Here is a 26,969-nt window from a genome sequence, read left to right on the forward strand (position 1 = left end):
TACATTTTTTTTTTGGTCGAAGAAATTTACTCTAATCTTAGGACTGGTTCTTATTTGAATTATAATTTGTTATTTTGCCCCTCACATTTTTATTTGAATTATAGGGCTAGTTTGTTTTTGGGTCCAAGAAGATAACAACAAACATTCAAGGGCTGGAGTTCAAAGTGAAAATTTCAATCGGGCCCAACAAGGTCAACAACTAAACTAAGCCCAATTTCTACTCTCAAATCTATCTAAGATTTCTACAAACAAAATCCTAGATTTCTACAACTGCAAACGTCCAAAAGGAGCTGCGGGGAGAAGAAAACAGCTGGCCCAATTCTTTTCATAAGAAACCATAATTCTAATTTATAAACCATGCTTTACTCATGGTTATAGCCTTATAGGTCCATCATCAACCATGAGCATTATTAATGTATCTTTCTGTCTCAGGACATTACTGGCAAGGTTTCTTTTCGTTCAAGGTTATATAGGTCCATCATTGAGAGCCCATGGATGCATTCAAGAAAAAAGAGGGGAATTGGAATTGCTTCCTTAAGAGTTTTAAAGCTTGTAAGTCCCATTACTCCTTTCTATTTTGGATGATCAAAAGCATTTCCCAATTAATCCAGTAGACGTCTTTCTCCACTAAAATCTAATTATGCTTTCCAAGTGGTTGCAAAGGCTAATGGGAAATGAAGAATATCCCATGATATAGCGACGTATTGCCTTCACAATTGATTTAATTATGACTTCATCTGTAGATAAAAAGTTCTCCTTGAATTAGATTTAGTACATGTCTCAAAACTCTTTTACAATTGATTCAAATTCACAATTATTTATGAGAAGAAGCTTTCTGAGTAACTTTTAGATTTTATAATTAAATCTGATAAATAAGAAGTTTGATCCCAACATATCTACATGCTATTAGATGAGTGTTTACTGATTAAGCTTGCAACAAAAGAAGATGAGTGATTAAGCAAGGGAAAAAAAATTAAGGAATCAATTGTTACCTACCAAAATAATAAAAAAACGATAGGACAATACATGGACCAAAGCGCTTGTGACAAGCAATTTTCGCTCGTGTACGTACGTATTTCCTTTTTCACTTTCATGCATTTTTTACACATGAAAAGCACATTATTTGTTATACTACTAAAAGTCATGTTTCATATAAGCTCCAACATGGTCATTGGTTAAAAATCATGTTGTATCCGTAACACTATTCAACTCCGGCACATCACCTCAGGGTTAAAAACAATGTCTAAGAAAAAACCAAACAGCCAAACGAAACAGATAAAAAATTGGGCAAAAGTGTAGAACTAATTATGACCTCACAAATGAGACACTCATCGCATATGCAAGTAATGAAATGCTCAAACCCTCAAGAGGAGAGGAAATAAAAACCATAGGCTCATCTCGACGTGCTTCACGGTTAGCCAAAAAATTAGAGTAGGCATGCGCCTTTTCTAAAGTATGGTTCACCTCCTCTGCATCCTTCAAGGGAAGCTGCAACAAATCTTTAATATCCCAGACAAGTGATGCATAACCATATATGCCAATGTGACAGTTCACTCTGAAAAAATGTGAGAGCATCCATAAAATCCACTTGACATTCCACATTCAGGGCCGTGTATAGAGATTTCGGGGCCTAAGGTGAAAATATTAAAGTGATTTTATTTTGACAAGAATTTTAAAGAGACATGATATATCATATCAATTTTCAATTTTTTATATTAAACTTCTAGTTTTTTTAGCTGTAAAATCATTTATCAGAGTTTTATACCGTAAAACAAATAAGAAAGTTATGAACAATAGAACTAGGAACATAATGAATAAAACAATGTGAGATTTTGCTACACTATAAATTCAAATATCTCATTTAATAATTCACTTCAACGTGAAAAAAAAAATTATAGAAGAAAATATTGAGTGAAATCTGTGGAAAACATTATATAATACTATAGATACATAAAGTCATAAAAAATAACTATGATAAGTAACACAAATTAATTTTTTCAGTTTGGAGAATGTAAAAATAACTGATATTTATTTACTTATTTGTTGGAAAATGTAAATTTGTTAGTAGTATATTCAATATGTACTAATTTTTTTTTTGGGGCCTTAAATATATTGGGAGGCCTTAGGCAAATTGCCTAATTGGCCTAGTGATTTACACGGCCCTGTCCACATCGCAGAAACCATTTTCCCAAGCTATATGTAGCCCATAGAAGATAGCTAAGAGCTCTAAATGGAGAATGTCAAAGTATTGAAAATAGCAAAAGAAACCTCCAATCCACTTCCCACTAGCCCTCCTCGAGCAACTCCCAAAGCCACCTCTTCTTGGGTCACAAAGAACATTACTGTCGGCATTTTACACAATGTTGTTAAACATAGACTGAGAGGGGCACCAATGACTCAACTTGGTGTGCGCCTGATGGACCATGTTAGGAGCTGAAAAAGCCCGGAGCTATATCAAAAGCCATAGAGGTAATACGCTCCCACCAATGTTGATCACTCAAGTGCAGGTTTTCCGGGAAGGAGTTTCTGCCCTCCAAACCCACAAGAGATTTGCGCCATGACTGACGAGGAAAGCCCAAGGAGTTGTTAGAACTAGGCCCAAGCATCGGGTCTCTAAAGGACGGGGCATCCACATTGAACTGCATCAAACACCAAATCCTCTTTGCCTGAATGTAATCTTGGAGATAATGAATAATGGATTCCTCTGTTGTGTTGCAAATGACACAGGTTGTAGAAGCCGCCATACCACGATGGAAACGCAGGAGGTTCAAGGGAAGCGCGTCATGGTAGCTGGTAGGGGATCCTCAAAATTAAGAGGGATTATTCTAGATCCAGCTCCACAAACCCAAGATTAAAACTTCAATCTCCAACCCGTTTCTTAACAACCACCTATAACCCGAAGCAACTGTGTACACCCCAGTAACGTTCCCAACCCATTTGAATCCATCTTAAACTCTAGTGTTCAGGGGGACACGCAGGGCGTGAATTTGATTATAGATATCACCTGGAGGAGTAGCCCACAACCTTCCTAACCTTCAAGAGTCACAATCCCAAATTTCATAAATTCTAATATATAAGTCATGAACCTAAATAAAATAAACAAGATGATAAGGAGGTTGAGGAGAGATCAAAGGCTCATATTAAAAGGAGGTAGACTCGTCAACCACTTTAAATTTAAAACTCGGTCGAAGCACGTTTCTAACCTTTTGGAAAGTTTTCCAAATGGAGAGGCAAATTTGTCAGCAACATACATAAAATACTCAAGAGTTAACTTAAGAGGCTTTCAACAAATGGATCCAAAGTTTATCTAAGTCACGCAAAATCTTCCCAACATTCTTTCCAAATAACTCCACACTATGAGTATGCGGCTTCCCCGACCAAGGCCCCCCAATTTCATAGGGTAGACAACTTAATCCCACTCAATCATATTCAAATTACGATTGTCTCTATCCTTCCAAATGAACTTCATTGACAGGGAATCCAGAGAGTCACAAACACCTTGGGGACATAAGCCAAACCTAACTCATACAATAAGCAGACATAGCATAAAGAACAAATTGAGCAAGAATAGTACGACTTGCCCTGTTTAGAAGCTTCGACTTCCAATCAGCTCATATGGACTTCATTCTATCAATAATAAAGTCTAAGTCATTCTTCATAACTCTATTGAAAAATAGGGAAGCCCAAATATTAAGGGTGTCCATAACCGATATAATCTAAAAAAAAAATAACCGATCTAAAAAAAATTGAAATCCAATCAAACCGGAAACTGAACAAAGCAAAAACTGAAGAAAAAAAACGAATTTAAATTGGACAGGATTGGATCTCGGATTTGATTTTCAAAACTGAACCAATCTAATCCAAATCTAACATTTACAAATAAATATATATGTGTTTATATTTAATTTTACATATCATTCATTCATACTAACATATTTACATTTGTATATATTTATATATGATAAGTGCATATTTATAAAAATATTTAAATAAAAAGAGTTCTAAGTAATTATTTGAACAAATATGCATCAAAGTGAACAAATATAATAATAAATTTTAAAAATATTGACTATATTAAAATTTATCAATGTAAAATTGATACTATAAATTATATATTGTTGTATTTTTTATTTTTGATACATTTCTAAGATTTTTAGACACTATAATGTCAAAGGGAGAAAAGTTAAATAAAATTTGAATAATCCAATCCAATTTAAACCGTTATAGATTGGACCGGATTGGTTCGGATTTGAATTTTGAGACATTCATTGAATGATAAAATCATAAAATCAATGTGATTGAATAAGATGATTTTTCCCTTAAAAAACGAACGAATCCAATCCGGGAACATTCTTACCACATACAAACCAATATTTGTGGTGCACTAAAGACTTAGTTATGCTCATTTTCTTGGAAGAAGCCAAACCATGATGACCCAAGAACTATTAACCTTGAGTATAGAGGCTCGGGAAAAACTGTCCAGTGTCTCCTTCAGTAAACGAACATGGCTATATTTTTCTTTCACAAAATGCATCACATCATCAACAAAAAACAAGTGAGACAAACCTATAGTCCATTATAATGAAGACGGATACGGTTCCATTCCCTCTAACACCTCAGTGGATATGACAGATCTAAACTTCTCGATACACAAAACAAAAAGATAAGGGAAGAGAGGATCTCTCTGTCTAAGACTCCTTCTGGCTTCAATTGGTTGGAGTCTCTCCTCGTTCCACAGGATAAAGAGCTGAGATGTAGAAACACAAAACATAATCAAGCAAATACAAAGGTCGGGGAAACAAAACTCCCTCAAAGTGTCTTCATGGAAGCGTCAGTCCACTCTATCATAAGTCTTTTACATGTCCAACTTGAAGACCAGGTTCCCCACCTTTTACGAGACTTCCTTTGATTATAGACTATTTCTTTCTAAGTGATAACATTATCACTCGTGCTTTGATCAGCATAGGCCTGATCCTAATAACTAAGATTTTAGTGATCAGCTTATAAATTACATTTCACTAGTTGACAGGCCTAAAGTCCTTAAAAGGAGTAGGATTATCTTAAGAATCACGACAATGAGAGTCTTCCCAATCTTGGAATTAAACTCTTGAGTGATAAACATATTATTTAAGAAGAAAAGCATTTCATCACATATCACATCCCAATACTTTTTATTAAAGTAAATATGAAAACAATCAAAGCCAGAAGATTCAAAAGATCCCATCTGATGGAAAGCTGAAAGCACTTCCTCCTTAGATATGTCACATGAAAACTATCATGACAAATTGAGCGGCTTCTTTGGCGATGGAGTGCACCCCAGGCTCGTATGCTTATTTGGAAAGCTCTCAATGATGGATTGATGGTGAATGAGAAGCGAGTTCGTAACCATGTCCTGTTTGTGGAACTATGCGACGATGCATGCCTTGCGTGATTGTGCATTTGTGAGGGCGGCTTGGACCTCAGTTGTGTCTGACGCGAGTAGGACCACCTTCTGTTGGGACCGGTGCGAGACGAGGAACATAAAGGAGGCAAAGATTTAACGTGGTTCGACCTGAATGCCTACGTCCACGGAGGAGGAACATTGTATTCTCATTAATACAAACATTACAATCACTCAACTCTCTATCTCTGGCCTCACACACACTCAGAGCTCTCATACAATTGCTCTCACAACCTCACCACACTCTGGTGCCTAGAGGCACCCTCTGGTGCTCTCTCACTGGCACACTCTGGTGCACTACACTTGCACACAGAGCTCTCACAACCTCACCACACTCAGGTGCCCAGAGGCACCCTCTGGTGCTCTCTAGCTGGCACACTCTGGTGCACTACACTTTCACAATTTCCTTCTTCATCAGCACCTCCATTTATAAGGCTTCATGAGCAGCAAGGTCCAAAGGGTTGGTGGTAGTTGCTGAAATCTTGACTTTGGTGTCATGGACGGTGGCCACCATTGTTGACAATCTCAATGATTGTGTGAACTGATTTGGCCTCCATTTCTGACCACCTTGGTTGGGAGGGATATCTTCCAACACCTTCTTCTCCCTGGGTTTGCGAGATTAGATACTGTGGAACATGAAAGGGGGACCTGTAACGAGGAACAGAGAGCTATGGGTGCAGGGTTTTGCAGTTACTCTTGGTTGTATATGGCGCATGAGGAATGAGGTGGTCTTCAATCAGGTTCCGTGGGAGATTAGCCAGGTTGAGTGGTGGGTGAACTCGAGCCTCCATGACAACGTTGTGGCAATGCTTGATGACAGTACACGGCCAAGAAGTTGTTCCAGTTCTTGCTGGTTGTTCCCCACGGTTGGATGGGTAAAATTCAACGTTGATGGCTTAGTGTGGGATACCAGCGAGGCAACGTGCGGAGGTGTGCTCCGAGATTGCACCGGACATTGGCTTCAAGGGTTCTATCGGCATTTAGGAACCTCAAATCCTTTATTGGCGGAACTTTGGGCTATTCGCACTGCGGTGGACATGGTTGCTACAGGGTCTTTTCCCAAGGTGGTGATCGAGAGCGACTCGGCGGAGGCTATTGAGGCAGTTTCGTCATCAGCCTTACTGGTGAGTCCGTACCTGGATTTGGTTCAGGCAATTCGTCGTGCTATCCCACCTCATGTGGAGTTCCAATTCCATCGGGTTTTGCGGGAAGCCAACTTAGTGACGGATAGTCTAGCTAAGGCTGCTCATGTTTTTGGTTTCGGGACTCAGGTTCTCCAGTTTCCGTTAGCGGAATGTCGTCATCTGTTATGTCAGGACACTGATGAGACTTTCGCCTCTATTTATGCTCATGGAGTCTAGCGTTGTTTCGCTCTTTGGGGCCTAACCCCTCCATGTTACAAAAAAAAAAAATTGACAATGTGTAATGTTGGAGGGTTCGTCTAGTTTTTCATAACTAAAATAAATTACACAGTTTTTTTTGTTGTAAATAAAGCACGTGATTTGCTGAAACCTGGTTGCTGTGTTTAAATAAATACTAGTTCATTAGCTAGTGAAATCAGGTGCTTCAAAATAAATACTAGTTCATTAGCTAGTGAAATCAGGTGCTTCAAAAAAAAGGTGTTCATTAAATGTGAATGTATTTTCACCCCAATTTTTTTTTTTTATCGAATAGATAAATTGCATCTCGTAAAAATAATTGTATTAGTTTTTATATTGAATGAAATATGACCCTATTAATTTTATCTTGGGCCTTCTTAATTCTATTTTAAGACCATAAAGATCTGACTTCTGATCAGTCAAACCATAACAAATAAATCATATATTTGGATCATATATTACTATTAAGACTAGAATACAGACCAAGTCCACTCTTAGGCAGTCTAAATTATAAATCTGAAGTTGAACAAATTTTCTTTTTAAATCTGACACAACTCCGAAGATGTCACATAGTCATAGATCCTTTACTATCCCAACCAAAATATAGAAGACTGTCGCATAAACCACAACTCATGAATTCCCCACTTCAATCATAAAAATGGTATAGAAAACTGACTGGACATGAGAGCTTCACGTGGCACAGACTCTTTTTTGTGCTTCTAGAAATGAAAGCAGTTTTTAATGAAAAAACATTAAAAATAATTATGCAATGGAAACATGATCTCATTGTTTACCAATATGTGGATCAATAGATAGCACAAATTGGGAAGACTGATAGCTAAATCTCAGAGATTAATAAGCTGAATATTCAGAAGTGAGGAAGAAAAAGTTGAATATTCAGAAGTTTGCAAGCTAAATCTCACAAGAGTAACGGCCACAAATTTGATCCCAAAAAAGTAATCTGTTCAAAAGGACAACCACAAATTTCGAACAATTTACACTCATCGAAGACAAAAAAAAAAAAAAAACTTAGATCGCCAAACAATAAAATAGAAAGAAATCAAAGCTCCTTCGCCAGGTATGAGAGCACTACAATTGCTGCACGCCTTCATGCAGAAAAATGGCATGCATCTTTACAATTCAGTACTGTTCACCCTCAAAGGCCATATATATTGAAACTCATGTAAAAGATGGACGTAGGGAGGAAACAAGTACAAAAGGTTAATCAAACATTCATGTGATCAAGTCCACTCAACTAGCATTCTTTTATTCCACTTACTCAATTTTCAACGACCCTGGATATTGTATCCCCACCAGTGCTACCAAAAAGGAAATTTGGAAGTGGCACATGGCATGAATAAATATGCAATAGGTTTTTTGTCAACCACAATCAAAAAGCGACACACAAACCTGACTACATCCAAAATCTTGATTCTTCTTCGCAAAATGCAGAAAACAGTTGTTTATTGCAAGGACACAATGTACGAACCAATTGAACTAACTGTGTGCAAATGTGGACTGTTTGCACTTGGTCATTAAATTTTTTAATTCTGCAGAGCCAGATTAAAGCCAAGTTTCTTTTAGGCTCTACTGCCTGAACAAGATATAGAAGCATACACTCCAATTGTTGTTAGTGACCTAGTGCCACTGCACATAAGATGATGCACCATGTTCATGCAGATGGTTGGCAAGGGAAAGAGAATAGAGCATCAATCACCATTCATCATATCAACTAGTATATGACCATGCAGCTTGAGAAGAAGATTCCAAGATAGAAATCAATAGTGTAAAAACATCGAAATTCCTGTTGAGACCTTTCCTCCTTTGGAAAATGGAGTGTAAAGCACATCAGACAAAACTTGGAAATCTCACTACATTTGATTCTAAAGCCACAATCAATTCCGGGAAGAAACTTAAGTGAGTAGATTTGGAGTTTCACAACTGATTCTGAGAACAAAAGCTGATCCAAGCATGCGAAATCACAAGTACAACTTCAAATCCACAATTCCTATTTCTATGGGGATGAGTTTCACATAAGAAGGCAGATACACCAGTTATCTTCCAGGACCAAACTTTATCACAGTATCAAACAGAGAACCAAAAAAAAAGCTTAGTAAACCAATGCTAACATGACTCTCTAATACTCCTTGTTTATTTTCAACTAATTCTAAAACTTTTAATGACAGATGTCATTTGGTTGGGATTTGTTCTAATCAGAATAACGGATTTTAAACCGTTCTAAAGTTTCTTTCCATTGATGTCAAGGATTTGCTTGTCTTCATGCAAAGCTACCTATCTTAAAAGGGAGCACATATATAGGAGAAGGCAGAAAGCATGCAGGCTGCAGCCATTGCATTGTATATAAACAAACTTTCAACCTCATCAGGGTTCTTGTGAGAAAGGCCTCTTCCAGAGCCAGGAAGCATGCAGTGCCTCCAAAAGTATTGAATTGTAGGTTTGCAAATTTAACTACATGCTTGCTACTCTGCCCCCCAACGATGTAGGGAAGCCTGTAAACACCGAAAGCAGTTGATGAATCAGAACTAATAAATAACAAGAAAAGCAAAATTCCAAACAGAAGCTCTGAAATTATCATTAACTCATTGTATTTGACTCTATTAACTAACCTATATATACTCATATATAAATTTCTTTGCTCACATCAATAGACCACTTGAACAAGTAAAAAAAAAACAACTAAAGCAGCAATCCCTTGCATCTATAGCTAGGAAACAACAAAAGCAAGGGAACTAGCAATATATGTTCTCCATAATCCAACATTTCCTTCAAGCTCTTTACAAAATTCTGCGCGTCTATACCTCCATACCAGCCCAAGTCACATTTACCATATCCAAAAAGCTTCCTAACCAGTTTCTTAAGCAAGCTATGATTCACTTGCCACTTCCCTACCTCTGCAAGAATCAATGATCATCAAATCAATATAGATAATCAAAATCACCAAATTGCATAATCCACCAGCAAATTGTTCTAATACCAAATCCAGAAAAGAAAAACAATCAACAACAAACACAAAACACCAAAATATCCATGACAAGAGGAAGGAAATTGAGAACCTTTGCAGGTGTATCTGCTACCCTGTAAGCATCTGCAGTGACCCCCACTAACCACAAGCCAGGGAAAACACTCTGAAAAACAAAACACAGAAAGAGTTTTCAGAACCTGAAGCATAAGCAGAGGTTGAAGATGAAGAAGGAGAAGAAGAAGCTTACATCCATTTGCTTCTGCACATTCTTGGGCCTCTTCCTAGGCCTGCGAGCGGGCCTAGACCCGGTCATGATGAAGATGTCCTCTTCGATCTCTTCCTTCGACAGAGCGATCCAGAATTTCCTCTTCTCCTTCTTCTCCGGGCACTGGGTGTCCGTAAACCCTCTCAGCCGGAGCGACTTCGGCGCCGGATTCTCCCCGTGGTGGTTACCCGCCTCCTGCGACTCGCCACCGTTGGTATTGCCGTTCCTCGAGGCACCGGCTCCGATCTCGAACGCGCTGGCCTTCGGGAGCGCCGGTTTCCGAGGTCTCAGGTTCCATGGCTTCTGCACCGCCTCCTCACCGCCGGCTTCATCATCGGTTTCGTCGTGGTTGCTGGGTCTCTCTTGCTGCTGCTTGGGGGAGCAGGAAGCGGCGGCGGCGAATCGGTTGCGTGCGGTTCGGGATCCGACCCGGTGAGGTCGGGAATCAGGCTCGGAGTCGGGTTCGGAGGGGTGATCGGGGGTGCGACGAGAGCGGTGGTGGTGGTTGGTGTTGCTGGTGTTGGGGGTGGCAGTGGCACCCCATTTGAGTAAGGGGAGGGAGAAGTTGTGGAGATGCTGAGACTTCACCGGTGCAGGTGTGGTGGCCATTGAGAAGAGAAACCGCACACAGTGGAAGAAGTGCCTTCAGAAGCTGAACGAGGAAGATGAAGGAAGGGTTGCGTTGTTTGGTTCGGAAACGGTGTCGTGTAGAGTTAGGGGAGTGAATGAATGGTGAGCATGTGAGGGGTGGCGGTGGTGGTGGTGGTGGTGGTGGTGGCGGCGGTGGAGGCGGTTTTTCAGAGAGGAGAGGACGAAAGAGGCGCTGCACGCTGTGAGACGAAGAAGAAGTGTGGTATGGGGGAAAAATAGAGTTGGTTCATTCTTTGTTAATTTTCATTTTCCTTTTCTTTTCTTCTAGTTGGGCTATCCTTCTTCTTGATACGATCAACCCTTTTATCTTTCTGTTTATTCTCCTTTGTGTCCCTTTCTAGGGTACCTTGCCTCCATCACCACGCCATCCTATCGAGCAAGCCACATCGCACCACCGTGTCGAGCCGCTCACAGATCACCATGCCTCACGACATCGCGCCTCCACTGTGTAGTGGCACATGTCGCCCATTGAGGCACTCACAGGTAATAATGGCTCATTGTGTTGCGTAGCGTCAAATGCATTGCTCGTCATGTCGTTTTGTGTCACGTTTTATCATCACCTACAAATTGGTAGTTACTTTTGCTCCTATAACCTTATGTCCTCATTTTCACTTATACCCCCCCCCCCTTCTTTGAATAACCTCCCCCCACCTCTCGCTAATGTTGAAGGTGATAGACATATGTCGGATTACAACTTCAGAATTCTCTTCTCTAGTTGGCACATATCCTCATTTTTTTCCTATTTATGGTGAAAAGTAAATTTTATAATTCTTGGAGAATTTTACTAGTTTATATATTTTTTTCCTTCTAAGGAGAACGGTTGCTTTTGCTTTCCCTTCACACTTGTCAAACTGTTAACATTCTTAATACAAAATATTTTCGAGCATTGATTCATTCAAACCTCTTTATCTTTCCACGTCATTTCCACTCAATTTTGTGTCTATCTATCTCCTCATACTTTATCTTATCACCTATCACATCTCATACTTTCGCTCTCTTATCTTCCTATCTCTTTCCTCGCTTCACCTCTTTTCCACTTGGAGGTGTGAACAAAACATTTTTTGAGTATTTTCATCTATGCACATAAAGTGCTTCCATGCGAGATGAAATCAAGAGATTTTCATCCCGATAATTTGGTGTATGTGGCATGCTTCAATACTAACTTTTCATGTACGAAGTTCTATGAAAAGGATGAAGTTTGAAATGAGATTGCATGATTTTTTTTTAAATAAGGATAATAATTAAAATGAGATAAGATATACCAATGTCTTTCTTGGTAACCCGAACTGGATGACAAAACCCTTCATCCCCCAAATTATGAACCTAATAGCTAAATTCTCCATGCACAACACAAATATATAGGGAGAGAGAATTACCCTACCTAAGTCCTTGTTTGGGAACCAAAGGAGGCAACTTAGACATATATGTTAACATTTAAACACTTCACATGATAAGATCAACAATGGATGGAAGAAACTCATAATCATATAGCGTAATATGAAGAAACTCTCAAGTCTCAACTACTTCTGTCATCGGTTTTTTCTATATAAATTTAGCCACCAAACCACCACCTTTTTTCTGTGGATAATGCATATAACTTCATGAGTCAAAAAAATATTATTCTTCGTGCCACGTCTTGGAATAAAGCTCCCCTGTAAAGGACCCACCAAATCAACAAGTAGTGGTCTGAATCTGTAAGACCCAGGATTTTATAATTAAATAAATAATTAATTTCCAACTCACGCATAGGATTCTGTGTAAGCGTGAGGGGAACTTGACTTGTGTTTGATGTTTAGATTAGTATTATGAAGAAGAAAATTCAGGAAATGACTAAGAATGGTACTATAGTCGCTATAGTTTATAGCACGAGTTTTATTCACTTCCGCCTTAGGGCGAAAACGTTAGTTAAAGGCTAATCTGCTCTTAAAGCACTATAGAAGCAGAATTCAAAAATATTCAGAGGAATATAAGAACTTCTCCTATTCCTTTCCATGACGAGTGTTTCAACAAGAAACCCTGGATTGTACGAACGATCGATTTCGATTCTCGGAAGTTGCCGAAACCGAGTTCCTTGTACCTCAAGAACCTTAAAACGAATTGTGGATGAAGACTTTTTCTATTCGGAGCTTCAAATGAAGATTCCACACGCGTGCACCCATTTCTTTCGATGTTTCCAATCTTTCTTCAGAAGGAAGTTTCTGCATCCAACATTCGCTACAAAAAGTAGTTTTTCGGGTTGAATTATTTCATACCGCTTTTTGGATCGTTCCATTTATTCCAAAATCTTGATTCAAGTTCTGGAAATTTGACATCGGAAACCCGCTTAGAATTCACGGAGGATTGCACAGGAAAAATCGGGATCGGAAAATATTCGTTTTGCCGCGATTTCACCAATCTATAAATAGTTAAATTTCAAAATTTCTTCATCCTTTGCACCCATTTGGCCGTGGCTTTGAGGGAGCAGGAGAGGAGGAGAGGAAAATTCCATTTCTTGCCCGATCGTCGTGTCGTTCGTTGCTACGCGTAGACCTCGAGGTACTGATGCTATTCCTTACCTCTGATCGTAAATTCCGTCGCTTTTCTCTATGTCTTTATGTGCTCAAAGTTTTGAGCTTTTTGTAAAAGTATCCAAATAACTTGATTTCTCTGTCTAAACTTATTCCCTACGTGCCCAAGAGCATGAATATCCAGTTGCTTTTCGCTGAATCTCGCCGAATCGTCGCAGAGGTCCAATTTTCTGAAAATACCCATTTTTGGGTAAAAGCTTTTCTTTTTGGATCAAAAACTCTCGACTGATCTTAGCGTCAGTAAGATTAGTTGTTATGAATGTCGTTAGGATCAAGCTTATCAAATTTGTTTTTAAAAATTCCAATTTTGAATTTCCGAGCTAAAATAATGACCAAAATACTGACCAAAATACCCCTGTTCTAGTTTTCGATCCGATAATTTTTCTGAGAATTTCCCTGGCCTAGATATCGCCTAAGAATACCTAGGAATTAAATTAGATCGAAGAAAAAGTTCGGGAAACCCCATTTTTGGAAGTGGCCGAAACTTGTAGGAATTGGACTGTGTCCAAAAATAATTTTTGGGTCTCTATGACCTGAGCTATAGCGTAGCTCTTTCGATTGTCGAAATTTTGGCGTTGGTTTCGTGTCATTCCGAGTTTTGTAGCTCAAGTTATGCGCGTTTTAGCAAATGAAGTTTTGTTGTCAATTTGTGCCTAAATAGGAACTCTGAAGCTTTCAAAGCTCTCTTTCCGGTTTCGATTAGTGTTATTAGATAGTGTTGTTTCTAGTGGGGCTTGTGTTGACGATTGTGTTTCCTTGTTCTAGGTTCGCAATTTCCATGCACAACTTCTACTCACGAAGGTAAGGGTAACTCAGTTTTAGCGCGTCTTTGAGTCTTGCATGCTTTTATCGCACTGCATGCGTTTGAGATGAAGGTGTTTAAATTGATTGGCATTTGATTATGGTTGTTGTGTTGAACTGGGAAAATGTTTTCTGGAGGCTTCGGCCGAGTGAACTTATTGAGACGTGTGTATCGTTTTCTGAGAGGCTTCGGCCGTTTACTGGTTTCTGTCATTACTGCTTTCGTGGTTGATGTTGGGATGGATCACCTACTAAGCATGTGCTAAGTAGCTATATGCTGTGTTGATATTTGTACATATGCGTTGTTGGGTTGTACTGTGTGGCCTTCGTGGCGTACTGTGTGGCCTTCGTGGCGTATTGAGTGGCCTTCGTGGCATATTAAGTGACAGGTCAATGGGTTTCGTACCAGGTGACTGTCCCGTCTTGCGAGACACTTTTGATTTGATATGTCTTGGTAGTAACACCTAGTCGTACTACAGGGCACTTATATGGTTTTGGTTGATATCTGATTCGATGCTATATTGTTGAGGTTGTTGATAACTGATTTCAATCTATCATTATGTTGTTGGATATACGTTGTCATCTATATGAAATTAAGTTGTTAGCTTATGTGTCATGTTATGCACTTAAACTTTAATAGCATGCTTTTCCCTTTTATACGTGGTAATTGCATGGAGTTAACCCTTTCTATTTGCTATTTGTTGTTTGGGCGCTTAACGCTATTAGGCGATGGAGGACTGTCGATGAAACTTGACCTTTGTATTAGTCGGAGCTGAAGACTTGAAGATTAGTGGAAGACATGAAGAGTAGAGTCGGGTTTAAGGTTAGAGCCTTGGGTTAGAGAGCTTACCGTTATTGGTTTAAGCTTGCCTAATAATTTTTAGGAATTTGCATTTGAGATTCGGGTAGGTTCCGATGCATTGCTTTCTTGCGGTTCCCCGGTGTGGAGATCGTAGGGAGTAGGTCGGATTAGGGTGTCGTGGCATAACAGATTCCTTGTTGGATCTGATTTCATTCGTTAGATTTGTAGTTGTGTTCTTTCGTTCATACATTCGGGAACTTGCCTTGGTCAAGGCTTGATGTAGATTTTATTTACTGTTGGGTGTAGGCATTACATGTTTTGAAAACATTTCAAAAGAAAAAAATTACTCGCTTTATTAATCCTTTTGGAAAACATTGCATATTTATTTTATCAGGTTGTTACCGTAACGGCTGAAAATCGGGGCGTTACAATTGTGGTATCAGAGCTTTGGTTGAGAAACCAGAGCTAGTTGGGGAATAGGTCTTCTATGCTAGGTTGTTTAAACTCTGTAATTGATCGGCTGGGTGTTGATCGATTGACAGAGTGTTACATTATAAATCTATATGAATAATTGTTTATTTTGTCTACTAGATGTTTCTTTCTTGTTGTTGCTGCCATGAACACTAACCACTAACTTTTGACTTGGTGGTTATTACCCCCACCAAAATATTAACTGTAATTGTTGCTTGCCTGTTTTGTTAGATGATATCCCAGGTATAGACTTTATGTATTGATAGGGAAAGAGGTATGCATTAAGCACATTCATTCGACTGTTGTTTGTGTCTGAAGGTTGTTCGTGAATGAATAACCTTATGCTAGTTAGTATTGGTTATATAGTTGACATATGTATATATATAGGTATCTATCATAAAACCTCGTGTTGTTCTGACCTGAGTGTCTGTTGTGGTCTTTGACTGTTCATGAAAACAGGAACAGGAGGCTTCCACAACTGAACGAGACTCAAGGTTTAGACAACATGAATCCGATGGAGCAATCTATTGCTAATCTGACTGCCCTTATGGCACAACAAGTTACCAACACGGCTGCAAGGGAGGAAGCTGAAGCTCAACGTGCTGCTGCTGCTGCTATTGTGACTGCTCAAGACCGAGCTGAAAAGAATGCTCGCCATGTGCAGCGGGAGGAACGCGAGTTGGCTGCCGCTCAGACTAGGGGTCTGAATGATTTCAAGCGTCAAGATCCACTGAAGTTCTCTGGAAGCTTTGATTCGGAGGAAGCTGACCTATGGCTCCAAGAGTTGGATAAGATCTTTACTTTCTTGCATACGACTGCGGAGTTGAGGGTGAATTATGCGACCTACATGTTGACTGGTGAAGCTGAGTATTGGTGGCGTGGGGCTAGAGCTATGATGGAAGTCGACCATCAAGCTATCACTTGGGAGTGTTTCCGTGGAGCTTTTCTAGACAAATACTTTCCTGCTAGTGCAAGAGCCGCCAAGGAGGCACAGTTTCTGAGACTTCGTCAAGGGGGTATGACCGTGGCGGAGTATGCTGCTAAGTTGGAATCATTGGCGAAACACTTTCGCTACTTTCGAGGGCAAGTGGAGGAAGGCTACATGTGTGAACGTTTTGTTCATGGGCTAAGCTACGAGCTACAAAGGGCGGTGCAACCGCTGGGGATCAACCGCTACCAAGTATTGGTGGAAAAGACCAAGGGAATTGAGGCTATTGATAACCAAAGAGAAAAGTACCAAGGTCTGAATAAGTCTAAGCAAGGAAGTGGAGGTCCGACTAGGGCTAACCAATGCAGGAATGACAAGGGCGAGAACTATCCGAAGAAGTCGTATGTTCGTCCTCAAGGTAAGGGGACGACTTCTGGGTCTGTTAATCCTTCTGGGTCCTCATGTTGTCCAAGCGACCTCCTCCAATGCTGCCGGATATGGACACATGTGCACTTGTTAATTCGAGCGGTCACTCAATTTGCCACCTGCAATGGGATTCGGGAGGAGATAATTTGATCGATTATGCTAGCTTCTAACCTTGAGGACAAGGTTGATTTTATGGGGGAGTATTGTTAGGATTCTAAATATTAGGGATTTAGTTTATTTTAATTTAGGAGTCTATCTTTTAGTTTTAGAGTCAATCTTCTATTTTAGGAGTTTATATTTTTTGCTTAATTGCACATTGGCTCCCTCATCTTTTACCATTGTGCGAAGTCGCTCCCCCATGTTTAAAATGAGGGAATTTACTCCGTGCTGCCGTTAGTTTTCCATCCAATTGCTAACAGCGGTTGCTATTTTCACTTCCTCCTTTTACTAACCACACCCCTCGATCATAAATAAAAATAAAGAAAAAAATAAATGAAATAAGTTAAATACAATTAATAGAAAAAAATACTTAAAAATATAAATTAGTAAAAAAAAATTACAATGAAGATAGAAATTAAAATTTTTTTTTAATAAATTTAGTGTAGGTGGTGCATATAGTAAAAAGGGGGTGAAAATAGCAACTGTCGTTAGCAATTGGATGGAAAGATTACGGCAGGACTCAATTTTCACAATTTGAAACATGAGGGAGGAAATTCGCTCATTTTAAATATGGGGGAGAGACTTCGCACAATGGTAAAAGATGAGGGAGCAAATGTGCAATTAAACCATATTCTATTTAGAGAGTCTACCTTTATTATGAGTCATATTTTATCTGGATTATACTATATCTTTTACGATATTGTCTTTGTATAAGATTATTATAAATAGGAGTATCCTCCTTAAGTTAGAGTCATAGATTGAATCATTGAGTTGTAAAGGGAACCATCCCTATTGGAGGAACCAATCAGTCTCTGGACAGAAACCAATCTCTTATTTATCTTATTTTCCGGTTATAATAATAAAAACACCAAAAATATTTCCTTTTATCCTATTTTCTCTATCGTTTCACTATGAGGTTTTTTCCCAATCCTAACATGATCAATTATCAGTGTTCGTGTGGGTTGATAAGAGAGTTCTAGTTGCAACATGTAGGCCAACTAGTCTCTGTGCCCGTGCTATGCATGGCGTATGTATAGCAAGTAATTTTTAAAAAATATAAATATATTTTTATTAATTTTGTTTGCAATTAAAAAATGTATTTTTATTTCTATTTGTGTGTAAGTATACGACAATTTGGTTTTACAATATATGTTATACAATTTGTATATCATTTCATATATTTAGATAGGAATAAAAAAAAAAGTAGATGAGTCATGAGTCATATCACATGAAGTTATATATTCACTAATTTACAAAACACACCATTTATTGGCATAACCATTCACATAGCACACATAGATAGATAGAACACATAAACTAAGTATTGCTATAAAATAAATTCAATGGCTGAAGTTATTACAATACTAACTTAATACATATTAAATACACATGTGCACACTTATTCCCATATTATGTCATTTACAAAATACGATGCACAAACAATTTATAGCATTTCATATAACTAATAAAAAGAGAATATGAGAGGATTTTTACGTCCTTATTTTATTAGAAAAAATGAAATGTCTAATATATGTTATCAAACACTTCAGTGTATACGACATTTTTAGTTGATTTTGAAAGTGTTCCATCGTCATTTAAAATCAATATCTTCAACCCTTTCCTGGACTTCACCCTTGACAATGCAACATAGAGCTGACCATGTGTGAACACAGGTTTCGGCAAATATAATCCAACATGAGGCAATGATTGACCTTGGCTTTTGTTAATAGTCATTGCAAAACACAATGATATAGGAAACTGTCTCCTTTGGAATTTGAACGGCAATCCACCATCTGAAGGAATTAGATTCATTCTAGGTATGAAGATCTTTTCTCCTGCTCTTTGACCTGTAACAACATGTGCGCCTATAACATTTTTTCCAAGATCTGACACAATTAATCTAGTACCATTGCATAAACCACCAGATTGGTCAATGTTTCGTAGCAGCATGATGGGAACTCCAACCTTCAGGATTAATCTATGATTTGGAATTCCATAACATCTAATATCATTTAAAAATTCATATGTAAACCATTCAGCATCTATTTCAGAGTCTTCATCAGATCTGCAAGTGGAATCAGAACTCAAATATTCTTTTTCCTCTCCTGGAATCATAGACAACATCATGTTGTTTACATTTTCCACACTATCTAATGTAGGAGACAATAAAGCCCGCTCTTCAAAATACTTATAATTCTTCAAAGTCAAATTCGTCAACATTGCTGGATAGGTGAACTCAACCAACTTATTTAAAGGGCATTCAGAATCATCAATCAACAAATCTGCTGGGATTTCAATTTCTGAGTCTTCACCGCCATGACAATTCAATTTACCATCACTAACCTGAAGAATCCATTCTGCAAAATTCTTAATATCTTCCATAGCCGAGGATGACTGAGAATTCAAAAGTCTCATGTTTTTTGTCAGCCTGAGAACCTTACAATGCTTCCATAAATATGAAGCATTAATAGTTGATCCAACTATATCACTTCTACTGCCTTTTGAGATCACTGGTAGGATTTGTCTGAAATCTCCACCAAGCACTACAACTTTCCCACCAAAAGGAACATATTCATTACATGCCATGTCATGTCTCATTATATCATTTAAAGTTCTATCCAGAGCCTCAAAACAGTATTTGTTAAGCATTGGAGCTTCATCCCATATAATCAAACTGGTTTTCTGAAGCAACTCTGCCTTTTGTGATCCTTGTTTTATATTGCAAGTGGAACATTCATTAATTGAAATCGGTATAGAAAACCTAGAATGTGCAGTTCTTCCACCAGGCAATAAAAGCGAAGCTATACCACTTGAAGCAACACTGAGAACTATTAGACCTTTAGCTCTAAACGCTGCAGACAAAGTGTTTCATACAAATGTCTTTCCAGTCCCACCAAATCCATAAAGGAAGAAAAAACCACCTTTTTTTTTGTAAGAACTACATTAGTGATTTCTTTATAAACATCCAGTTGTTCATAAGTTAAAGAAGGCAACAGTTTTTTATGAAGCATTTCCATCTCAACTTTATCATAATTAAGTTCATCAACAATAAACTTATTATCAAATTGCAGTCCTTCACATGGCTGAGGATAAGGAAGACATGGAAATTCTTTAAGTGATCTTCCATTCACTTGCATCAGCTTCTCAATTTCAATTAGACAAAGATTTTTTAGATCATTATCATCAACATGTAAATCAGTAAATAGTAAACAAATTATATTATTAAAATGCAAATTTTGTTGCAATTTCATTAATATATATATATCATGAGTATATAATAATGTCTTACTAAAACATTATATATATACATGTGTATATTTATTATGCAAGATTTACTAATTAATAATTATACAACATATATGTTGATTAAATCGAATACACATACCTGGAATTCCCAGCCATTTTCGTTTGCTATGCACTATCCCATCTGACAGAATCATCCATGTCTTTTCCCAAACTAATTCTGCCTTGTTCATTGTACTTGAAGTTATCAAGAAAACAAACAACTTTCGTAATTGATTGCCAGATCCAAGATCACTTGCTTCAATTATTGCATCTATATATTCACGATCGTCAGCTAATAATCCAAGTGCATAGCATGCATCGTGAAATGTAGGATACACAACGCCTTTAACCGTTCTAATGCTCTCAAAACTTGTGCAACCTTTTTGAACAGTTAGAAGTATCCTTAAATAGTAAAGCTCACCAATTCCAGGAGGCACATATTGGAGTCTACCAATTGAATATCCTTTCTTTCTTGGTCGCCAACAATTTGATTGGCGATCAAAAACAAATTTATTTGGAAACTCTGCATAAGTCATATCTCTAGCCTCTTGAAACTGTCGATTTGCCCTCATCCAAGCCAAGAACATTGTTATTTGAGAAGATGGCTTGTTTATCACTTCTTCCAGATCTTCATCATCTTTAAATAATATTCTCTGCTGATTTTCCAAATGGAAATTCAACCGTTTGACTGGAGGCCACCTGAGATGAATATCAAATGATAAATGTAAGATCAAGTTTTGATCTAGTAGTACAACTCTATGTTTTGATGATTACAAGTTAACATTTTGATATGAACAATTGTGGTACTCTAACGTGTTTTTCTGAGTGTGCTATTTACAGGCTCTGACCTCAACTCAATCTCACACAAATCAGAAGCACTGTGTATAAAGGGTAACCCAAGCAACGCTTTCGCAATCACCATGTTCAGTATGAACAGTGGAAAAGCTTCAGAAGTTCTGAAGATATACAAACTCTGATGTGGACTCAGTCGCTAGAAGCTCTGAAGATCCAGAAGCTCTGACAACCAAGAAACACTGAAGGTTCAGATGTTCTGATGGTGTAGAAGACTCTGAAGATCCAGAAGCTGAATAGTGGATACTCTGAAGTCCAGAAGCAAGAAACTCTGAAGGCCATGTTCTTCCCTCTGAGTTCAGAATCAGAAGATACAATGGTCAGAGGATCTGTGCTTTCCCTCTGACTCTGATCAACCGGCTTCACAAGTTCCAATACGAAGCATTCCTCTGATCAGAAGTCTCCTAGGTTAAAAGGTCAAGTCGCTATCCAAGTACAAAAGCAAGTGTACCTTCCTGACGACCTACCTAACGTTCTCAGCCACAGCAGAAGCTGGATTTTCCAGAACTGCCCTCCAACGGTAGCATTTCCCATGCAACGCTCAACCCTAATCCTTGGAGTATATATAGAGGCTGAAGATTGAAAGAAGCGGCTAGAAGAAATATACAAGAAGCAATACACACGCGCAAGATATATTCTAAGCTTTCTTTCATCTTGTAATTTATTTAGTTTACACTCAGCTTATTCAGAAGCAAACCCTTGTAAACACCAACCTCAAACAGTTGTTTGATTTTCCTTTAGGAGATCAAGGTTGATCGGATCCTAGAGAAGACTAAGAGAGTGAATCTTAGTGTGAGCTAAGTCAGTGTAATTGTTAGTCACTTGTAGGTTTCAAGTGCAGTTGTAACTCTTACCTGATTAGTGGATTGCCTTCATTCTAAGAAGGAAGAAATCACCTTAACGGGTGGACTGGAGTAGCTTGAGTGATTTATCAAGTGAACCAGGATAAAATCCTTGTGTGCTTTTCTATCTCTATCTTTTGCACTTAGTTCTCGAAAAGATTTGTTAAAATCTTTAAGGTGGTAGTTTTGTACTGAAAACGTTATTCAAACCCCCCCTTTCTACCGTTTTTCATACCTTCAATTGGTATCAGAGCGCAAGTTCTGATTACCACACCTAACAGTGTTCAGTGATCCGGGCCGGTGTGAAAAACAATGGCTGCCACCACCAGTGAAACTCAAAGAGATGGTTACAACGCAAAGCCTCCTATGTTCGATGGTCAAAGGTTCGAATATTGGAAAGATAGACTGGAAAGTTTCTTTCTGGGTTTCGATGCAGATCTCTGGGATATTATTGTGGATGGCTATGAGCGTCCAGTTGATGCAGATGGCAAAAAGATCCCAAGGTCAGAGATGTCTGCAGATCAAAAGAAGCTGTACTCACAACATCATAAAGCAAGAGCAATTCTTCTAAGTGCTATCTCCTATGAGGAGTACCAGAAGATTACAGATCGTGAGTTTGCTAAAGGCATTTTTGATTCTCTGAAGATGTCTCATGAAGGAAACAAGAAAGTCAAAGAATCAAAGGCATTGTCTTTGATCCAAAAGTATGAATCCTTCATCATGGAGCCAAATGAGTCCATTGAAGAAATGTTCTCCAGATTTCAACTGCTTGTAGCTGGCATACGTCCTCTCAACAAGAGCTACACAACAAAAGATCATGTCATAAGGGTCATCAGGTGTCTTCCTGAAAGTTGGATGCCTTTGGTGACTTCAATAGAGCTCACGAGAGACGTTGAGAATATGAGTTTAGAAGAACTCATCAGCATTTTGAAATGCCATGAGCTGAAGCGCTCAGAGATGCAAGATCTGAGGAAAAAGTCCATAGCCTTGAAATCCAAATCTGAAAAGGCTAAGGTTGAGAAGTCAAAGGCTCTTCAAGCTGAAGAAGAAGAATCTGAAGAGGCATCAGAAGATTCTGATGAAGATGAGCTGACTCTGATCTCCAAGAGACTCAACCGCATCTGGAAGCACAGGCAGAGCAAGTTCAAAGGCTCTGGAAAGGCAAGAGGAAAGTCTGAATCCTCAGGTCAGAAGAAGTCATCAATCAAGGAAGTCACTTGCTTTGAGTGCAAAGAATCAGGGCACTACAAAAGTGACTGTCCAAAATTGAAGAAGGACAAGAAGCCAAAGAAGCACTTCAAGACCAAGAAGAGTCTGATGGTGACATTCGATGAATCAGAGTCAGAGGATGTTGACTCTGATGGTGAAGTCCAAGGACTCATGGCTATTGTCAAAGACAAAGGAGCAGAGTCAAAGGAAGCTGTTGACTCTGACTCAGAATCAGAAGGAGATCCAGACTCTGACGATGAAAATGAGGTATTTGCTTCCTTCTCTACCTCTGAACTGAAACATGCTTTGTCTGATATCATGGATAAGTATAACTCCTTATTGTCTAAGCATAAGAAGCTGAAAAAGAACTTATCTGCTGTTTCTAAAACTCCTTCTGAACATGAGAAAATCATATCTGATTTGAAAAATGATAACCATGCTTTAGTTAATTCTAACTCTGTGCTTAAGAATCAAATTGCTAAGTTAGAAGAAGTTATTGCCTGCGATGCCTCTGATAGTAAGCATGAATCTAAGTATGAAAAATCTTTTCAAAGATTTTTGGCTAAAAGCGTAGATAGAAGCTTAATGGCTTCAATGATCTATGGTGTAAGCAGAAATGGAATGCATGGCATTGGCTATTCTAAACCAATTAGAAATGAGCCTTCTGTGTCTAAAGCTAAATCTTTATATGAATGCTTTGTTCCCTCTGGTACCATATTGCCTGATCCTGTACCTGTTAAAGTTGCTAAAAACCCTCTTAAAAAGGGATCTTTCTCTATGACTAAATATCATGCAAATATTCCTTTAAAATATTATGTTGAGACACCCAAGGTGATCAGAACCTCTGGGGTAACTAACAAAAGAGGACCCAGAAAGTGGGTACCTAAGGACAAGATTATCTATGTTGCAGATATCCTTGATAGCTCCACTGAAACACCAATCATGGTATCTGGACAGTGGATGCTCGCGTCACATGACGGGAGAAAAGCGTATGTTCCGAGAGCTGAAACTTAAGCCTGGAGGCGAAGTTGGCTTCGGAGGAAATGAAAAGGGTAAAATTGTTGGTACTGGTACTATTTGTGTAGATAGTAGTCCATGCATTGATAATGTTTTATTGGTAGACGGCTTAACACATAACTTATTGTCTATAAGTCAATTAGCTGACAAGGGTTATGATGTTATATTCAATCAAAAGTCCTGCCGGGCTGTAAGTCAGATCGATGGCTCTGTTCTGTTTAACAGCAAGAGGAAGAACAACATTTATAAGATCAGATTATCTGAGTTGGAGGCTCAGAATGTGAAGTGCCTTCTGTCTGTTAATGAAGAGCAGTGGGTATGGCATAGACGGTTAGGGCATGCCAGTATGAGAAAGATTTCTCAGCTGAGCAAGCTAAACCTTGTCAGGGGCTTACCCAATCTGAAGTTCGCTTCAGACGCTCTTTGTGAAGCATGTCAGAAAGGCAAATTCACAAAAGTCCCTTTCAAGGCAAAGAATGTTGTCTCAACCTCAAGGCCGTTAGAACTTCTGCATATCGACCTGTTTGGACCAGTGAAAACTGAGTCTATAGGTGGCAAGAGATATGGGATGGTTATCGTTGATGACTATAGCCGCTGGACATGGGTAAAGTTTCTAACCCGCAAGGATGAGTCTCATGCTGTGTTCTCTACCTTCATTGCTCAAGTGCAAAACGAGAAGGCTTGTAGAATTGTGCGTGTCAGAAGTGACCATGGTGGAGAGTTTGAGAATGACAAGTTTGAGAGTCTGTTTGATTCCTATGGAATTGCACATGATTTCTCTTGTCCCAGAACTCCTCAACAAAATGGTGTTGTTGAGAGGAAGAACAGAACTCTTCAGGAGATGGCTAGAACCATGCTCCAAGAAACTGGCATGGCTAAGCACTTTTGGGCAGAGGCAGTAAATACAGCATGTTACATTCAGAACAGAATCTCTGTGAGACCAATTCTGAATAAGACTCCTTATGAATTGTGGAAGAACATAAAACCCAACATTTCTTATTTTCATCCTTTTGGCTGTGTTTGTTATGTTCTCAATACTAAGGATAGATTGCATAAATTTGATGCTAAATCTTCTAAGTGTCTATTACTTGGTTATTCTGATAGATCTAAAGGTTTTAGATTTTATAATACTGATGCTAAGACTATTGAAGAATCTATTCATGTTAGATTTGATGATAAGCTTGACTCTGACCAGTCAAAGCTAGTTGAAAAGTTTGCAGATTTAAGCATTAATGTTTCTGACAAAGGCAAAGCTCCAGAGGAAGTTGAGCCAGAGGAAGATGAACCAGAGGAAGAAGCTGGTCCCTCTAACTCACAAACTCTGAAGAAGAGCAGAATCACTGCAGCTCATCCTAAGGAATTGATTCTGGGCAACAAAGATGAACCAGTCAGAACCAGATCTGCCTTCAGACCCTCTGAAGAGACCTTGCTGAGTCTGAAAGGATTGGTGTCCTTAATTGAACCCAAGTCCATAGATGAAGCTCTTCAGGACAAGGATTGGATTCTGGCCATGGAAGAAGAATTGAATCAATTCTCCAAGAACGATGTTTGGAGCTTAGTGAAGAAGCCTGAGAATGTCCATGTTATTGGAACGAAATGGGTATTCAGAAACAAGCTAAATGAGAAAGGAGATGTAGTCAGAAACAAGGCAAGGCTAGTTGCTCAAGGCTACAGCCAGCAGGAAGGAATAGACTACACTGAAACATTTGCTCCAGTAGCAAGACTGGAGGCAATCAGACTATTGATTTCTTTCTCAGTAAATCACAACATAGTTCTACATCAGATGGACGTAAAGAGTGCCTTCCTAAATGGTTATATCTCAGAGGAAGTCTATGTTCATCAACCCCCAGGTTTTGAAGATGAAAAGAAACCAGACCATGTGTTCAAATTGAAGAAATCACTCTACGGTCTGAAGCAAGCTCCCAGAGCATGGTATGAGAGACTTAGCTCATTCCTTCTGGAGAATGAGTTTGTAAGGGGTAAAGTAGATACAACTCTCTTTTGCAAGACTTATAAGGATGATATCTTAATTGTGCAAATTTATGTTGATGATATTATATTTGGTTCTGCTAATCAATCTCTATGCAAAGAATTTTCTGAGATGATGCAGGCTGAATTTGAAATGAGTATGATGGGAGAATTAAAGTACTTTCTGGGAATACAAGTTGATCAAACACCAGAAGGAACATATATCCATCAGAGCAAGTACACTAAAGAACTTCTGAAGAAGTTCAATATGCTGGAATCTACAGTGGCCAAGACTCCAATGCATCCAACATGCATTCTGGAAAAAGAAGATATAAGTGGTAAAGTATGTCAGAAGCTCTATCGTGGCATGATAGGTTCACTTCTGTACTTAACTGCATCTAGGCCAGACATATTATTTAGTGTTCATTTATGTGCTCGTTTCCAATCAGATCCAAGGGAAACCCACTTAACTGCTGTTAAGAGGATCCTAAGGTATCTGAAAGGCACCACTAACCTTGGCTTGATGTATAAGAAAACATCAGAGTATAAGCTTTCAGGTTATTGTGATGCTGATTATGCTGGAGATAGAACAGAGAGAAAAAGTACTTCTGGAAATTGTCAATTTCTGGGAAGTAATCTAGTCTCATGGGCAAGCAAAAGGCAATCAACCATTGCACTATCAACTGCAGAGGCAGAATATATCTCAGCAGCAATATGCAGCACTCAGATGCTCTGGATGAAACATCAGCTGGAGGATTATCAGATCCTTGAGAGCAATATCCCAATTTACTGTGATAACACTGCTGCAATCTCGTTGAGCAAGAATCCTATCTTGCATTCAAGGGCAAAGCACATTGAGGTAAAGTATCACTTCATTAGAGATTATGTGCAGAAGGGCGTACTTCTTCTGAAGTTTGTTGATAC

At 38.7% G+C, this 26,969-nt stretch overlaps 4 protein-coding genes across 4 annotated transcripts in view; 1 reads left to right on the forward strand and 3 right to left on the reverse strand.

Annotated features, from left to right (window-relative positions):
- Positions 1 to 9,387: 9,387 nt before the first annotated feature.
- LOC130712061 (uncharacterized) lies at positions 9,388 to 10,984 on the reverse strand. The gene is made up of 3 exons (XM_057561892.1): positions 10,050 to 10,984; positions 9,894 to 9,965; positions 9,388 to 9,731 (listed from the first exon to the last, which is right to left on the reverse strand). The coding sequence occupies exons 1-3, from the start codon at positions 10,674 to 10,676 to the stop codon at positions 9,726 to 9,728; spliced, it is 705 nt and encodes a 234-aa protein (XP_057417875.1). The 5' UTR covers positions 10,677 to 10,984; the 3' UTR covers positions 9,388 to 9,725.
- A 4,922-nt stretch (positions 10,985 to 15,906) lies between these two features.
- On the forward strand, positions 15,907 to 16,863 carry LOC130712827 (uncharacterized). Its single transcript, XM_057562645.1, has 2 exons — positions 15,907 to 16,226; positions 16,329 to 16,863. Exons 1-2 carry the CDS (start codon positions 15,907 to 15,909, stop codon positions 16,861 to 16,863), a joined length of 855 nt encoding a protein of 284 aa, XP_057418628.1.
- A 1,497-nt stretch (positions 16,864 to 18,360) lies between these two features.
- Positions 18,361 to 20,025, reverse strand: LOC130710086 (uncharacterized). The gene has a single exon (XM_057559240.1). It carries the CDS (start codon positions 19,519 to 19,521, stop codon positions 18,397 to 18,399), a length of 1,125 nt encoding a protein of 374 aa, XP_057415223.1. The 5' UTR covers positions 19,522 to 20,025; the 3' UTR covers positions 18,361 to 18,396.
- Positions 19,984 to 26,969, reverse strand: part of LOC130712828 (uncharacterized) — a 17,091-nt gene continuing 10,105 nt past the window's right edge. The window contains exons 3-4 of the mRNA XM_057562646.1: positions 20,258 to 20,856; positions 19,984 to 20,012 (exon numbers count right to left, since the gene is read on the reverse strand). Coding sequence (XP_057418629.1) covers positions 19,984 to 20,012; positions 20,258 to 20,856 — 628 coding nt within the window. The remainder of the gene's footprint in view (positions 20,013 to 20,257; positions 20,857 to 26,969) is intronic.

The sequence above is a fragment of the Lotus japonicus genome, chromosome 4 (assembly GCF_012489685.1).
Source record: "Lotus japonicus ecotype B-129 chromosome 4, LjGifu_v1.2".
Taxonomy (NCBI): domain Eukaryota; kingdom Viridiplantae; phylum Streptophyta; class Magnoliopsida; order Fabales; family Fabaceae; genus Lotus; species Lotus japonicus.